The sequence below is a fragment of the Salvelinus fontinalis genome, chromosome 14 (genome assembly GCF_029448725.1).
Source record: "Salvelinus fontinalis isolate EN_2023a chromosome 14, ASM2944872v1, whole genome shotgun sequence".
NCBI classification, from domain to species: Eukaryota; Metazoa; Chordata; class Actinopteri; order Salmoniformes; family Salmonidae; genus Salvelinus; species Salvelinus fontinalis.
The window spans coordinates 40591969-40608026 of NC_074678.1; the positions used below are offsets into that span (position 1 = coordinate 40591969).

At 41.4% G+C, this 16058-nt stretch overlaps 1 protein-coding gene across 1 annotated transcript; it reads left to right on the forward strand.

The window, feature by feature from the left end:
- The first annotated feature begins 12316 nt into the window (after positions 1-12316).
- On the forward strand, positions 12317-15387 carry LOC129810850 (ras-related protein Rab-11B-like). The gene is made up of 5 exons (XM_055861791.1): positions 12317-12544; positions 13861-14056; positions 14231-14424; positions 14525-14605; positions 14718-15387. The coding sequence occupies exons 1-5, from the start codon at positions 12505-12507 to the stop codon at positions 14858-14860; spliced, it is 654 nt and encodes a 217-aa protein (XP_055717766.1). The 5' UTR covers positions 12317-12504; the 3' UTR covers positions 14861-15387.
- The last annotated feature ends 671 nt before the right edge of the window (positions 15388-16058 follow it).

Genomic DNA, 16058 nt, shown 5'->3' on the forward strand with positions numbered 1-16058 from the left:
ACCTATTACAGTGAATTGCTGTCATATATGTATCTTAGTATCTAGTATCTCTCATAGAAGACTAATAAAATTGAGTCATGATAATAGAACATTAGAGCAATAACTAGGGTTGCAAAGGGCCTGAATTTTTTTCCAGGAATTTTCCATGGAAAGTTAAGCCAAGGATTTTTGTGAATTTTGCATAATTTCAACAAAAAAATTAGCTTATAACAGTGAACCTTTTTTTATGGGATACACATAAGGCAATTCTAGGTCTTGTGGCATATTTTGGTTAAACTATCCCCAATTCAATGGAATTGCAACCCTCTGCATGCACAGTGCATTCTTCTATCACATGTGCAGTGCACTCTTCCATCACATCTACAGCTGATTCTCAAGAACTTTCACACTAATGAGATGCTATTGAGCCCACACGAATACACTGTCTGAGCCAAGGACTACATGCTTTCTGATAAGTTTTGATTACAATACTGGGTGGGGTGAATATATTTTATATGACATACATTATTTTTTTATTAACTAGTAAATAGTAGCCTACAGCAAAGTGTGTTTAAATAATTTCTAACTTGTTAACAATTTCTGCAGGTTAGTTTTTGCTACCATGTGGGGTTTAGCTATGTCACAATTGCTTGGAGTGGTGGGTGCAGAGTCAATTGCAGAGAGCAGAAGATACTGGGGAACACCGTCTTTATTTGGATTCCCAAACGAACGCCCAAAACCATAGGTGAAAAATAGACCGAAAAATTGTCCGACCCAACACAGGGTACAAACGGACAGGAACACACCCTGACTAACAGAAAACAATCCCGCTCAAACATAGGCGGGCCTAACAGGCTTAAATAGACATAAATCAAGAAACAAAATAAGAGACAGGTGCAACCAATAAGACCAAACAAACAGAAAAGGAAAAAGGGATCGGTGGCGGCTAGTAGACCGGCGACGACGACCGCCGAGCGCCGCCCGAACAGGCAGGGGAGCCACCTTCGGTGGGAGTCGTGACAAGCTTGCTTGAGCCTGCTAACTGAGGAGTGTGAATTCACCTGTTTCCATACATGTTTCATTTTAAAACATTTATCTTACAAAGGAGTTGTTTAATCTAACTGCTTAACTATTTATCTGTACATGGAATTCTATTCGTTGTTTTTGTTACTCATTTTTTTCTAATCTTTACAGGAAAATGCCACGGGCACTATCTGATATGTGGAGACATTTCACTGCAGCTAATGTAGACGGAAAAGCTGTGTACATTTGCAAATACTGTGCCAAATAATTTGTGAAGAATGCAACAAAGATGCAGAATATTCTGGCCAAGTGCATAAAGTCCACTCAGCGCTCACATCAAGCAACCTCTGACAAAAGTCCCTCTACTTCTATTCGAGGTGAAAATGATGAATCAGACACCTTATCGATAGCAACAGCTCATGGTCCTCCTGGAATCAGATGTTTTTTTGACTCAATGGAGGAACATAGACAGAGAAATACTGATAAATGTCTTGCTCGAGCTGTGTATGCAACTAGTTCACCTCTGCTCACAGGCAATGTGTATTAGAAAAGATTTCTGAATGTTCTTTGCCCAGCATACACTCCTCCAACCAGACATGCTTTATCTACTAATTTGCTGGATGCAGAGTTCAACAGAGTTCAAGTGAAGGTCAAGCAAATCATAGAGAAAGCAGACTGTATTGCAATCATCTCTGATGGGTGGTCGAATGTTCGTGGGCAAGGAATAATTAACTACATCTCCACCCCTCAACCAGTGTTCTACAAGCGCACTAACACCGGGGACAACAGATACACCGGTCTCTACATTGCAGATGAGCTGAAGGCAGTCATCAATGACCTTGGACCACAGAAGGTATTTGCACTGGTGACAGACAATGCTGCGAACATGAAGGCTGCTTGGTCTAACATGGAGGAGTGCTACCCTCACATCACACCCATTGGCTGTGCTGCTCATGCATTGAATCTGCTCCTCAAGGACATCATGGCACTGAAAAAAAACAATGGACACACTCTACAAGAGAGCTAAGGAAATGGTTAGGTATGTGAAGGGTCATCAAGTTATAGCAGCAATCTACCTCACCAAGCAAAGTGAGAAGAATAAGAGCACCACATTGAAGCTGCCCAGCAACAGCCGTTGGGGTGGTGTTGTCATCATGTGTGACAGTCTCCTGGAGGGGAAGGAGTCTCTCCAAGAAATGGCCATATCACAGTCTGCTGACATGGACAGCCCCATCAAGAGGATCTTCCTGGATGATGTATTTTGGGAGAGAGGGGTAAGCAACCTGAAACTCCTGAAACCTATAGCAGTAGCCATTGCACAGATTGAGGGAGACAATGTCATCCTGATGTTCAGACTCCGTACTGCCCTGCCCACTTCACTGTTGCTCCAAGCAGAGGAAATTGCCGTTCTAAAATACATCGAAAAGTGTGAAGACTTCTGCCTGAAGCCCATACACGCCGCAGCGTACATGTTAGACCCCAAGTATGCTGGTAAGAGCATCCTGTCTGGTGCAGAGATCAACAAGGCTTATGGTATCATCACTACCGTGTCTCTCCACTTTGGCCTGGATGAGCGCAAGGTTCTTGGCAGTCTGGCGAAGTACACTTCCAAGCAAGGGCTTTGGGATGGAGATGCAATATGGCAGTCGTGCCAACATATCTCATCAGCCACCTGGTGGAAGGGACTTTGTGGATCTGAGGCTCTTTCCTCTGTCGCCTCCATCCTCCTCTAAATCCCACCAACATCAGCCGCCTCAGAGCGCAACTGGTCCTTGTTTGGGAACACACACACCAAAGCATGCAACAGGCTGACCAATACAAGAGTTGAACAATTGGGGGCCATCCAGGCAAATTTGAGGCTTTTTGAGCCTGACAACAAGCCATCCTCAACAAGGTAGAAAAGTGACAGTAAAGATGAGGCCCCAGAGTCTGATGTTCAAGAGGTAGACATTGAGGAGGTCCAGTGAGACATGGAAGCCTTAGAGGAAGACAACCAAAGCTTTGGTTTCTAGACTATCCTTTATGTTGAAAACGTTTTTTGGGAGATGCGATGGATCATTGGGGATCATTCAATATCCCCTTTCCCTTCATGTTCTGTGAAATCATCCCATGTGAAGAGTCAATTCATTTAATTAAAGTTCAATTAGTAACTAAATAGTTTTTTTTCTATTGGAAGGATTTAGTCATTTGCAATTTGTCTACTTATGATAAGGTAAAATATGTATGTTTCTGCCTTCATATGATATGGTAAATATATTGAATGCAAAAAACATCTACATAAACATCTACATATGAATGGTATTAATATTAAATAGCATATACTGTATTTCCGTTAATTCCCATATATTCCCGTTAATTCCCATGGAAAATTTCCACCTCTGAATATTCCCCAAAATGTGCAACCCAAGCAATAACACAAGGATAACCCTAATAAAAAAGTTTAAAGACAAAATGTCATACTTCTAAATGGCTTGAAGGATGAAACTACATGACGTTTCATAGCCTACTGTTATATTACACAAAGACAAACCTAGTTAGTCACATGATCATCAGTTTTCTCTGGATGATGCAAAGCACACATTGATTGGTCTTGCTTCGCATTGAAGACTGGAAAAAAAGAGGACCGCATTTGTATGCATTGTTGACACATTTAAAGACGCTTTCCGGAACCCATAGTTCTAAAGGTTGTGCTTCAACGACAAAATCTGTCCCTCACAGTTGCATACTACATTGTTCTCTCACTGTCTGTGCTTTGCCGCCTTCCCACACCCTGTAGCAAAGGGTACCCCAAAGATCGTCTTTCTGCTTTACACGACCCATTGGAGCCAAAAGTTTACCTCGAAAACACCTAGTCAACCTTGTTGTAAGCTACTGTATGTCTGAGAATTTCCCTCCTTTTTTCTGTATTTCCTGTTAGCCCCCACCATGTGGGATTTAGAAATATATATAACATGAATTACAATAATTATAGTAGGTACATCAAACGTATAACAGACAGACACTGCTCAAAAGGACTTGTTTGTGATATCTACACTCAGAATCAAAGTACATTAAATCTCCCAAAATGTATTTTCCAGTATCAGTATTTCCTTTTTCAGGCTTTTTTCCTGAGGTAATAGATTCAACTGTTCAACACTTACAGCCAAATGTTTAATACCCAGGGTATTCCCAGAATACATTCTGGAAAGTCTATAGATTCAGTGGTCACTTTATTAGGTACAACCCCCTATGAATCTAGAACATCGTGCATTCAAAACAGTTGATGAAAGTAGGAAAGGAGATAGACTGTTCAAGTCCAGTTGGAGTTTATTACAGTCAGTACAAGCTGAGTGTTGGAATTATTTAAAAAACAGTTTTGTAACTTTTCTGAGTTACAAAAGACCATCACAGACTGTGCTGTCATTTTGCACTTTCTATAGTTCAAACAAACAGTAACAGAATACCTGAATACTTCTCTGCATACTTCAGTGTCTAGCAAGCCAAGACCACGGGACTTAGTGTATGTAGGAGCAATTTATTTTCGTAAATAGGGTGGTGAACCTAATAAAGTGGCAACTGAGTCTAGATTTCACAAACAAGTCCCTTTGAGCAGTGTCTGTCTGTTATACGTTTGATCAATGGGTATAATGGTAAATCTGAACCCCAAGGTCCTCATAGGCTCACTTGGATATATAGAATTGGAAGTAAAGAAAAAAACATGAAACTAGGACATTTAAACACTGGCAGAATTCTTTCATCCACATCCATTCACATAAAATATATTTTAAAGTATAAATACCCTTCTAAGACCACTGTCTTTCTGGACGTTTTTAAAGGTTTGCAAATAGTTCTTTCTGCAAGGAATATGAATTGAAAGGGATTTGGTCATATCTATGTAGGTGACGTAGTTTCTACACTGGTATAATGGGTATAATGTGTGGTAGTTGCACACCTCCCTGCTGAATTATGAGGAGCTGATTTGGGCCAGTTTTCATGATCTTTTGTGAAAAAACAAATTTTCACATAGGATTTGTGCTAGCAGTTTAAGAGAGAGAGAGAGCAAATAGCATAGGTACAGTCTGGTTGAAGTCCTAGTTTTTAAATGTTAGTGCCAGTGGATTGCAGAGGCAAATCATAAGGCAATTGCAGAGGCAAATCATAATGTATAATGCATAATGTATACATTTAGCCCAAAGACCAAAAATGTACTGTCTACTTCTTATATTAGTGATTATTTTTATATCCACCCTCTGGTATCGTTCAATACCCATGCTAATATATATACAGTATATATACAGTATGTTATGTTTAACTCTTAGTTTTTCTTTTTTTCTCTCTCATGCCATATTCCCATTGCTAACATTATAGTTTTGCTATTCCATTACTCCCGTTCCATTGCTAGTTTCTGTAGTCTGGTGGCCTGTTAGTAAATGAAAAAAATATTTCCATTCTTCCCATCACGGACTGGTAGAGCTGGGACACCAGGTGGGTGCAATAATTATTAAGTAGAACAGAAAAACAGCAGTACTCAGAACCTCCCTACACGTACCTCTCTAGCCACTGTCCTCTAAGTTCTTTTCTACGAGGGAAAAACTCTCGTTGTAGTGAACGGGACTATGACGTAACTGTTACAAAATCGGTATCACTTCTAGCAATGACTGCTACCAGAGGGGAAGAGGCAAAGTAAGAGGGATAACCGGGCCCAAAATCTATCTTCTCCAGCAGGTGATGTTTTTTTCACATACCAAGCGAGGAGTTTTTGTATGGCCAATGAGAGAATATCGAATTTGGTTAATCGGGATCGGTGTCCCAGCCACGGGACGGTTGAGCTAACGTAGGCTAATGCGATTAGCATGAGGTTGTAAGTAACCAAAATATTTCCCAGGACATAGACATATCTGATATTGGCAGAAAGCTTAAATTATTGTTAATATAACTGCACTGTCCACTTTACAGTAGCTATTACAGTGAAATAATACCATGCTATTGTTTGAGGAGAGTGTACAATTTTTAACATGAATAGTTATTAATAAACAAATTAGGCACATTTGGGCAGTCTTGATACAGAAATGCAATGGTTCATTGGATGAGTCTAAAACTTTGCACATACACTGCTGCCAGCTAGTGGCCAACATCTAAATTGCACCTGCGCTGGAATAATACATTATGGCCTTGCATTTCAAAAACGATGGTACAATTTTTACAAAAGAACAGTTGGGTTTTTCTTTGTATTATCTTTTACCATATCTATTGTGTTATATTCCCCTACATTCCTTTCATATTTCCACAAACTTCAAAGTGTTTCCATTCAAATGGTACCAAGAATATGCATATCCTTGCTTCAGGGCCTGAGCTACAGGCAGTTAGATTTGGGTATGTCATGTTATCGTTTATTTGTTACGTGTGACTTATTTGATCGAATAGAAGTTTCGTAATGATTAGGTTGTTACGAGTATACTGATATTGTAGGACACGTGACATCCCGGCAACTTTGAGAGAAATAAAACACTTTATATCATGCCTGGTCGTCACGAGTTACCAGCCAGAGTCATAAACCCTGCCTATTTCTACAATGTATCTTCTTAAAATTGTATTTTGGACCTAACATTGACCCCACAGCTAACCTTATGCCTAACCTTAAATTAAAACTAAAGCCCAGTTTCATTGGCACTTTGAAGTCAACCCTTGGGCTGCCCTTGGTGGGCTAGCTCAAAGTGCATTTCCACTGTCTCTGGAAATTATAATATATCATGTTGCTAGTGTGGGGTTTTTATAAGGTTTTTTGACATGCTTAACTAACTATAAGCTAGTAGTTCTTCTTATGCATTAAAGTTTGAATTGCTGACTCTTGTGAACCTGCATTTTCCATTGTTCTCACTTTTACCAGTGCTCACTTTTATCAGCCTGAAATGTGTGTGTGTATGAAATATGTGTGTGTATGCAACAAATGTATCAGTAGTGTGGGCGCTGTACTATGTGGCCGAGACTGTGCTAATCTTAGAGAGACACAGGAGGGGGATGAATCAGGAGACTGCTGACCAGACAATAACAGATAAACTATACACACGAAAAACATATGTGAGGTTCTGAGTTATGCACTATAACCCAATACTATAACAAACGTGATTAGCAACTGTATTATATGTGATTGAATACTATAACAAACGTGATTGGATATTGATAACCTGTTGGCCTGGGCGCCTGGATGTCTGTGTGTGTGTGTGCTGGAAGTAACAGTTAGCCAGATAAGAGTGCTGGGAAGCTGTGGTTAGCCTAGAGCGCAAACAGTGGCCATTGTATACAGGTGCGAATAGCTCAGACAATATTGCAATAGCTGTCTGACCTCAGTCTTTGGGGTGAAGGAGCGTAATCTACACAGCAACAGCGTCGGGACATCACATGCGCTAAGGGGCCAGGACTGGCTTAAGGCGCCAACATCAACGATAGGCTGGGTGAGTCTAAACCACGCCCAGTCTCTACTCTGACAGGTCGGCTCGGAAGTGGGAACTAACCTCTGTCAGAGTATAATATAATATCTTTGTCAGAAACAAATCAGTTCTCTGTCTTATCCTGCGTGATGAAACATTGAACCCGTATATACGGAAATTGTATTTTCCATTTATTAACTTTTGAATAACTTTTCAATTATTTTAACCAAGTTCAGGTGTGCTACTGTTCCTATCTCAGTTGAACTTTCGCAACCCTAACACTAGGTAGCCAATTTCTGACTGTTAGCTAGCAAGATGTTCAATAATTTAATTCACCCTCACCATGCTGTAACTAACGTTACTCCATACTCCTTCTAGTGAACTCCTTCTAACTCCTTACTCCTTCTAGTGCCAGCCAGACTCAGGGCCATGTTATGTATTTTTTGTTGTTGACCAAATTCGACACACTCCATACAAAAACTCAAAGCCAGCTAGCTTAATTCCTACCTTGCTTGCCATTGGCTATTAGCTAACTAGCTACCAGTCGTATTGAACACTAGCTAGCTACATCATATCAAACCTGTCGTCTGGTTTGCTTGCTTCGCTAGCTAGCTTTCAATATGACCTGGCCAGCTAAAATCCCTACTAGCTCACGTTAGCTATCTAGCTTGTTTCAACTCTGATTTGCTAGCTAATGTTAGGCAGCTAGCATTTGAGGGCTGACTGTTATCATAAAAGTTTATTGTGTAGTGCAAAAATGAATGAAGGATCCAGCTATGGTGGTAATTCGTGTTATGTCTGACTACTGCTTGTCCATATGCTAGCTAACAGCAACAAGCACAGAGCTAGCGAAATGTGTCAGCACCCAGCAGTGCTCAGCTTGGTGGTTGCATAGTAACGGCCTCACCAGTCCGAATTCTAATCGACCTGGCACCAGTTGTGAAACTTGACTGTGCTGGCCTGGGTTTCCGTCGACCCAGCTTGAATTTGAGAATTCCATTTGAGTCAGCTCGAATTTGGACCCAATTTTAAGTGCCAGTGGAAACGGGGCTTCATGCATTTTCACAGGTTAAAGTAAGGTGGTAGCGCACGGTATGTCCTAGTTACAGTATTGTCTCATCGCTGCATCTCCTTTACGGACTCGGGAGAGGTGAAGGTCGAGAGCCGTGTGTCCTCCAAAACACAACCCTACCAAGCCACACTGCTTCTTGACACAATGCCCGCTTAACCCAGAAGCCAGCCGCACCAATGTGTCGGAAGAAACACCTGGTGATCATGTCAGTGTGCACTGCGCCCAGCTGGAGTCGCTAGTGTGCGATGGGACAAACCCTCCCCTAACCTAGACTGCACTCGGCCAATTGTGCGCCGCCCCATGGGTATCCCGGTTGACTCCTTGACTTTTTTGTTTAATACACTGAAAACAAACTTAAAGATAGCAAAAACAATCAATGTTGCTAAATCTCCTACTAGGCTATATACAATCTGATGCTGTCTGGAAAGAAAGAGAATGACATGTTGCCGGCCTAGCATTTGATTGATTGATGCTAGCAAGCATTTGGCTTCCCTTGATAAAAAATTTACAAAATTATTAACCAATCAGCATTGAGCTGAGCTCAACTGTGGTTTGTCCTGGCGCAGCAAAATTCCCCCCAAGGAAGGCCGGTTTGGATTTTGCTTCACACTAATCAAATCACATCCTAAGCTAAACGTCATTATTGTCAGACAAATGTGAGTGTTTCTGGTCTGCTTGTGTTGATGTCCTGCAGTAGCTAGCTTGCTAAATCAGCCCTTTCCTAAGCCATGGATGGAGATGTGGATTTGGACTTGTGGTTTGGACTGAATTCTCTGTACAGGCGAATGATTGTGAAAGCGATTCTGATCTAACCATAAATTCCTATATTGTGCCACATGTCTGAGACGATTGAAGTCACGTGCACAAGTACAGTGAAATGTCTTTCTTGCTTGCTCTTTCCCAACAATGCAGTAATCAATATCAGTAGCAGTGGTGGAAAACGTACCCAATTGTCATAGTTGAGTAAAAGTACAGATACCTTAATAGAAAATGAGTAAAAGTAAAAGTCATCCAGTAAAATACTACTTGAGTAAAAGTCTAAAGTATTTGGTTTTAAATCTACCTAAGTATCAAAAGTAAATGTAATTGCTAAAACCTACTTAAGTATCAAAAGTAAAAGTAGAAATCACATCAAATTCCTTAAATTAAGCAAACCAGACGGGACCATTTTCTTGTTTTTTTTAATTTACGGAGAGCCAGGGGAACACTCCAACACTCAGACATCACTTACAAAGGAAGCATTTACATTTCGTGGAGGCAGTAGGGATGACCAGGGATGGTCTCTTGATAAGTGTGTGAATTGGACAATTTTCCTGCCCTGCTAAGCATTCAAAATGTAAGAAGTACTTTTGGGTGTCAGGGAAAATGTAGGTCATAAAAAGTAAATTATTTTCTTTAGGAATACAGTGAAGAAAAAGCAAAAGTTGTCAAAAATATAAATAGTAAAGTACAGATACCCCAAAAAACTACTTAAGTAGTACTTGAAAGTATTTTTACTTAATTACTTTACAACTGATCAGTAGTACTATAATAATAATAATTAAGTCAAGTAGAACAAAAACACACAAGAAATAGAAATAAGAAGAACACGAGAAAGTAAGTAAGCTATATACAGGGTCAGTTCCAGAGTTAGTTTCCTTAACATATTTCCGATGTGCAGGGATGTTGGAGTGTTAGATATGTGTAGGAGTAAGGTGACTAGGCATCTGGATATACTAACTCATGTGTGTAGAGTCAGTATGATTGTGTGTGCGTGTTATGAAGTGGACCTGTTTAACTGTACTTGGTGTCTCTGAGGGGTCTTTGGCCTGGTTTGCTAACTACCTCTCTCAAAGAGTGCAGTGTATAAAGTCAGAAAATCTGCTGTCTCAGCCACTGCCTGTCACCAAGGGAGTACCCCAAGGCTCAATCCTAGGCCCCACGCTCTTCTCAATTTACATCAACAACATAGCTCAGGCTCAGTAGGAAGCTCTCTCATCCATTTATATGCAGATGATAGTCTTATGCTCAGCTGGCCCCTCTCCGGATTTTGTGTTAAATGCTCTACAACAAAGCTTTCTTAGTGTCCAACAAGCTTTCTCTACCCTTAACCTTGTTCTGAACACCTCCAAAACAAAGGTCTTGTGGTTTGGTAAGAAGAATGCCCCTCTTCCCACAGGTGTGATTACTACCTCTGAGGGTTTAGCGCTTGAGGTAGTCACCACATACAAGTACTTGGGAGTATGGCTATACGGTGCACGGTCCTTTTCTCAGCACATATCAAAGCTGCAGGCTAAAGTTAAATCTAGACTTGGTTTCCTCTATTATAATCGCTCCTCTTTCACCCCAGCTGCCAAATTAACCCTGATTCAGATGACCATCCTACCCATGCTAGATTACGGAGATATAATTTATAGATCGGCAGATCAGGATGCTCTAGAGCGGCTAGATGTTCTTTACCATTCGGCCATCAGATTTGCCACCAATGCTCCTTATAGGACACATCACTGCACTCTACACTCCTCTGTAAACTGGTTATCTCTGAATACCCGTCGCAAGACCCACTGGTTGATGCTTATTTATAAAACCCTCTTAGGCCCCACTCCCCTCTATCTGAGATATCTACTGCAGGCCTCATTCTCCACATACAACGCCCGTTCTGCCAGTCACATTCTATTAAAGGTCCCCAAAGCGCACACATCCCTGGGTCTCTCCTCTTTTCAGTTTTCTGCAGTTAGCGACTGGAACGAGCTGCAACAAACACTCAAACTGGACAGTTTTATCTCAATCTCTTCATTCAAAGACTCAATTATGGACACTCTTACTGACAGTTGTGGCTGCTTTGTATGATGTATTGTTGTCTCTACCTTCTTGACCTTTGTGCTGTTGTCTTTGCCCAATAATGTTTGTACCATGTTTTTGTTATGCAACCATGTTGTGTTGCTACCATGTTGTGTTCCTACCATGCTGTGTTGTCATGTGTTGCTGACTTGTTATGTTGTTGTCTTAGGTCTCTCTTTATGTATTGTTGTGTCTCTCTTGTTGTAATGTGTGTTTTGTTCTATATTTATATTGTTTTTATTTTTTTAAATCCCAGGCCCCAGTCCCCGCAGGAGGCCTTTTGCCTTTTGGTAGGCCGTCATTGTAAATAAGAATTTGTTCTTAACTGACTTGCCTAGTTAAATAAAAAATATATAAACAAAATAGGGTTAAGGGGAATAGTGTGTCCCCACAAGGTTAGTTATACAAGAGTGGGTGTGTGTGTGAGTGAGTGCATAGAGTGAGTGTGTGAGTGTGCATAGAAGGGTCAATGCAGATAGTCATTGTAGCCATTTTGTTAACTATTTAGCAGTCTTATGGCTTTGGGATAGAAGCTGTTCAGACGTCTGTTGGGTGTCAGACGTGATGCTCTGGTACAGCTTGCCGTTCCGGGGCAGAGAGAACAGTCGATGGCTTGAGTGGCTGAAGTCTTTAACAGTTTTCTGGGACTTTCTTTCACAGTGCCTGATATAGAGGTCCTGGATGGCATGGAGCTCGGCCCCCAGTGATGTACTAGGCTGTCCGCACCACCCTCTGTAGCGCCATGCGATCGAGACCGGTGCAGTTGCCATAACAAGTATTGATGCAGCCAGTCAAGATGCTCTCAATGGTGCAGCTGTAGAACTTCTTGAGGATTTGAGTAGACCCTTGATAAAGTATAATTTGACAGGGGTGGTCATCAGATGAAAAAAGAAGCCAGCATTCTTTAACCACCAACTGTAGATATTATCACGGACATAGCCTAGCTATGGCCTATTACTACTGTAATGGAATGCCATGATTATTGTAGTACAATTTACATTGGCGCCAGTGAACTCCTCCCCTTCTGCAGAGGCAGGAAGATCCCCTCTTCCTGCGGTCGGTTGGAGACTGTGACAGCCAAGGCATTGTCTCGCGCATTGGGTTACAGGAAAAAAAGGGACGTAGCAAACACTACAACCAACAGCTGAAACGCTAGACCAGGAATATATCGCAATTAAATTGGAATCAGACGATTTTAAAGACATGGGTAACCGAGATGATGAATACGATTTCTTGTTCAAAGGTAAACTAACTGTCATCCATTTCTACCCATCTAGCTGTAGCTAGCTGCTTTTTGTGGTAGCTACAACAAATAGAATTTGTCCGATTTTGTCAATTACGTAGGTACCGTTAGAGGAAGCTCCCACAATGTATTTTATTATAACAGATTGTTTTAGAATGTCCAGATAGATTTAGCAAGCCTCCATCTGATCTGGTGGCTTGCTAATTCTTAGTTTGTCGCATTGTGTTGACAAATGCACAGCTCTAACTTGTCTAACGACAGAGGTTTTCTCTAGGCTCGTTCCTTCATAACACCATCATCATACTCAAAGGTGCTGGCCAGCAACATGCAGATTTCTAAAAATACAAATGATAGCTAGGATTCTTTTCACAAGAGTGCCAAAGGTCAAACCTGAAATGGGTGATTCATTAAGTCATTGTAATTTTTTATTTGTTGTATATGTAACTTATTGGTAATAGCCATAAAGAATATGCCTAATAGAAATACTGTTATATTTGTTCATAAACTGTTTGCTTACATTATAATGTGACTGACAGTATGCGATGTAGCTGAACATGACCATCCCTGATAATAGACTGCCCATTTAATTGTATCAGATAAGAATGGGATAATGAGCAGGAAGGAAGTCCCTGGCACAAGAAACCACATTTGTCAAAGTCTTACAGATACCAATTTATTACCCTACTGATGAGTTACTGTTAGATGTTTCAATCCCACAGAAGCACACCACACCTGTTACCAATCTAGTGTAGTATACAGCAATATTCAAAATGATACATTACAAATGACACTTAAAACACGATAATAGAAAATGTGATAAAAGGAACAGAGTGAGAACAGAGGATTTCCAACTGATTCAGAGGGTGAATCACTGGAGAAGACAGGAAAGGAAGAGAGGCCCTCTGAAAGTGCCAACTCAGGTTTCCCAGTAGGAACAGGTTCTCAGCTTCCTGCAGCATGACTTCAGAAGGACAAAGTTCACAACGTTTTCCTCCACTAAAGAGACAGAGCAGCACTTTATACTCATTTAACCACTTTATTTCTGTTAAGAATGCTTTTCTGTTGTTTTCGTCATATTGGCAAGGCCTGGCAAACAGCAGTATTCAATCAATGAACATATTGTCTTTCCAAAGCATTCAAAGAAGTCAGACATGCACAGATCCATTTGATTATGACCATTTTCCTAAGTAATCCACTCGGCATACTTGTAATTGGTTTACTGTATATGATCTGTTATGTGGTCTAACATTTTCCACTGTACTGAACATACAGCAGCAGCCTGTCATTGCAGTGCTAAATGTGTGTTTTGTTGCCAGTGGTGCTGATCGGCGACTCTGGTGTGGGGAAGAGTAACCTGCTGTCCCGTTTCACAAGGAATGAGTTCAACCTGGAGAGCAAAAGCACCATCGGTGTGGAATTCGCCACCCGCAGCATCCAGGTGGACGGCAAGATGATAAAGGCCCAGATCTGGGATACAGCTGGACAGGAGCGCTACAGAGCCATCACCTCAGCGTGAGTGGAGGAGGGAGCTCACTGCTCAATAATGTTAAGGATGCTCATCTTGCTGTAACCTACCCTTTATGGAACTAGCATATTTTGATAGTACTGAAACCATTGTTTGAAATCTTTCTCTATCTTAGTCTCACAACCTATGACCTCCTATCCTCCCCGCTCTGTCCCAATCAGGTACTACCGGGGGGCAGTGGGGGCTCTCCTAGTGTACGACATTGCCAAGCATCTAACCTATGAAAACGTGGAGCGCTGGCTGAAGGAGCTGAGGGATCATGCTGATAACAACATCGTCATCATGCTGGTGGGCAACAAGAGTGACCTGCGCCACCTCAGGGCAGTGCCCACAGACGAGGCTCGCGCCTTCGCAGGTAAACAACAAAAACACTGGAGTAGATGACAGCTCACTCCGGGAACAAAGAAGACACCACTGTTTGTCTCAACTCAATCTTTTCTCTCTTTCTCCCTCAGAAAAGAATACGCTATCATTTATTGAGACCTCAGCTTTGGACTCCACTAATGTAGAAGAGGCATTCAAGAACATCCTCGCAGGTAAGAAGAGGGAGCCACGACACACCTCACATTACTGGAAACAAACTAGTCTATAAGGTATGTATTATTGGCACATTGTATTTTCAGTTACTGTCTCTTCTTTTTCCTCCAGAAATCTACCGAATCGTATCACAGAAGCAGATAGCTGACAGATCAGCACATGACGAGTCTCCAGGCAACAATGTAGTGGACATCAGTGTCCCCCCCACCACCGATGGGCAGAAAAACAAACTACCGTGCTGCCAAAGCCTGTGACCCCCTTTCCCCAACCCCCCTCCACTTCCACCATCACACTGTCTTATCCTGTACCGCCCATTCTGTCTTTGTTACCATATGTGGCGACGCCCTACTCTCCCCTCCCTCCCTGTATACAAAACTTACTTTTTATTACTTGTGAACTCACATATGCTCTTCTGTCATGAAGTGAAACGTAAAAAAGCCTTCCTGTCACTTGTTCAGTTATTCATGGATTCAACATTGAGGTTCCTGCAGTGTAGCAACAGGACAGTTGTCTGTGAAATGGGATGAGCTGGATTTGAAGTGCTGTAGTGTTTTGGACTCTGAGATTTGAACAATGACCACTAGATGGTGCTGTGTATATAGCCTCTCACAGTTTCTCTTGAATAAGGCAGTATAATTACATTGGTATATGCATTTCGTTAGTTATCATGCCAGAAATGACCTTCATTGTGTATTTATTCAAATGTATTTGTCTCACCTTTTCATTGTTTTATTTTCAATAATCACTGTAAGACTTTACAATAAACTCAATGACAAAGTAATACGCAAGTCATTCATTTAACATATGCAACCCTTATCAGTGTGCTGTACAGTACTGGAATTCAAAATGCTCAACTTTAGATGTATGTGAGCTGTCTTGTCCTGTATGTCTGTCTGTCCTTATGGAGGCTTGCTGTTGTAGAGGCGGGGGTCTACAGGAGGTTGTTTACATTTCCTCCAGGCCCAGTCCTGTTCCTCTGATCTAGGACAGCGCCACACCCCATTTGAACTAGCCTAGTGGTGTCAAGCATGATGCTACAGCAGCATATGAAAACTATTAGACCCGTTCTAAACCCCTTATAGGCCTATCTGCCAGGCATTGCATGGGAGTGAGATCCAGGAACTAACTGTTCACAGGGATTCAATTCAACATTTCATCAGTTGCTGACCTCTGTGTAAGCCAGTAGTGGAAAACAGAATTGAATTATCGAATGACATGCCCCTCTCATCTTTGGCGGTCTATTTTAGGAGGATGGTTTAGAAAAGAGCCTTGGATGGAGATGAGTTTTATATACCAAACAAAAATATAAACACAACGTGCAACAATTTCAATAATTTTACTATGTTACAGTTCATATAAGGAAATCAGTCAATTGAAATAAATTCATTAGGCCCTAATCTATGGTTTTCACATGACTGTGCATGAGAGCAGCCATGGATGGACCTGGGAGGG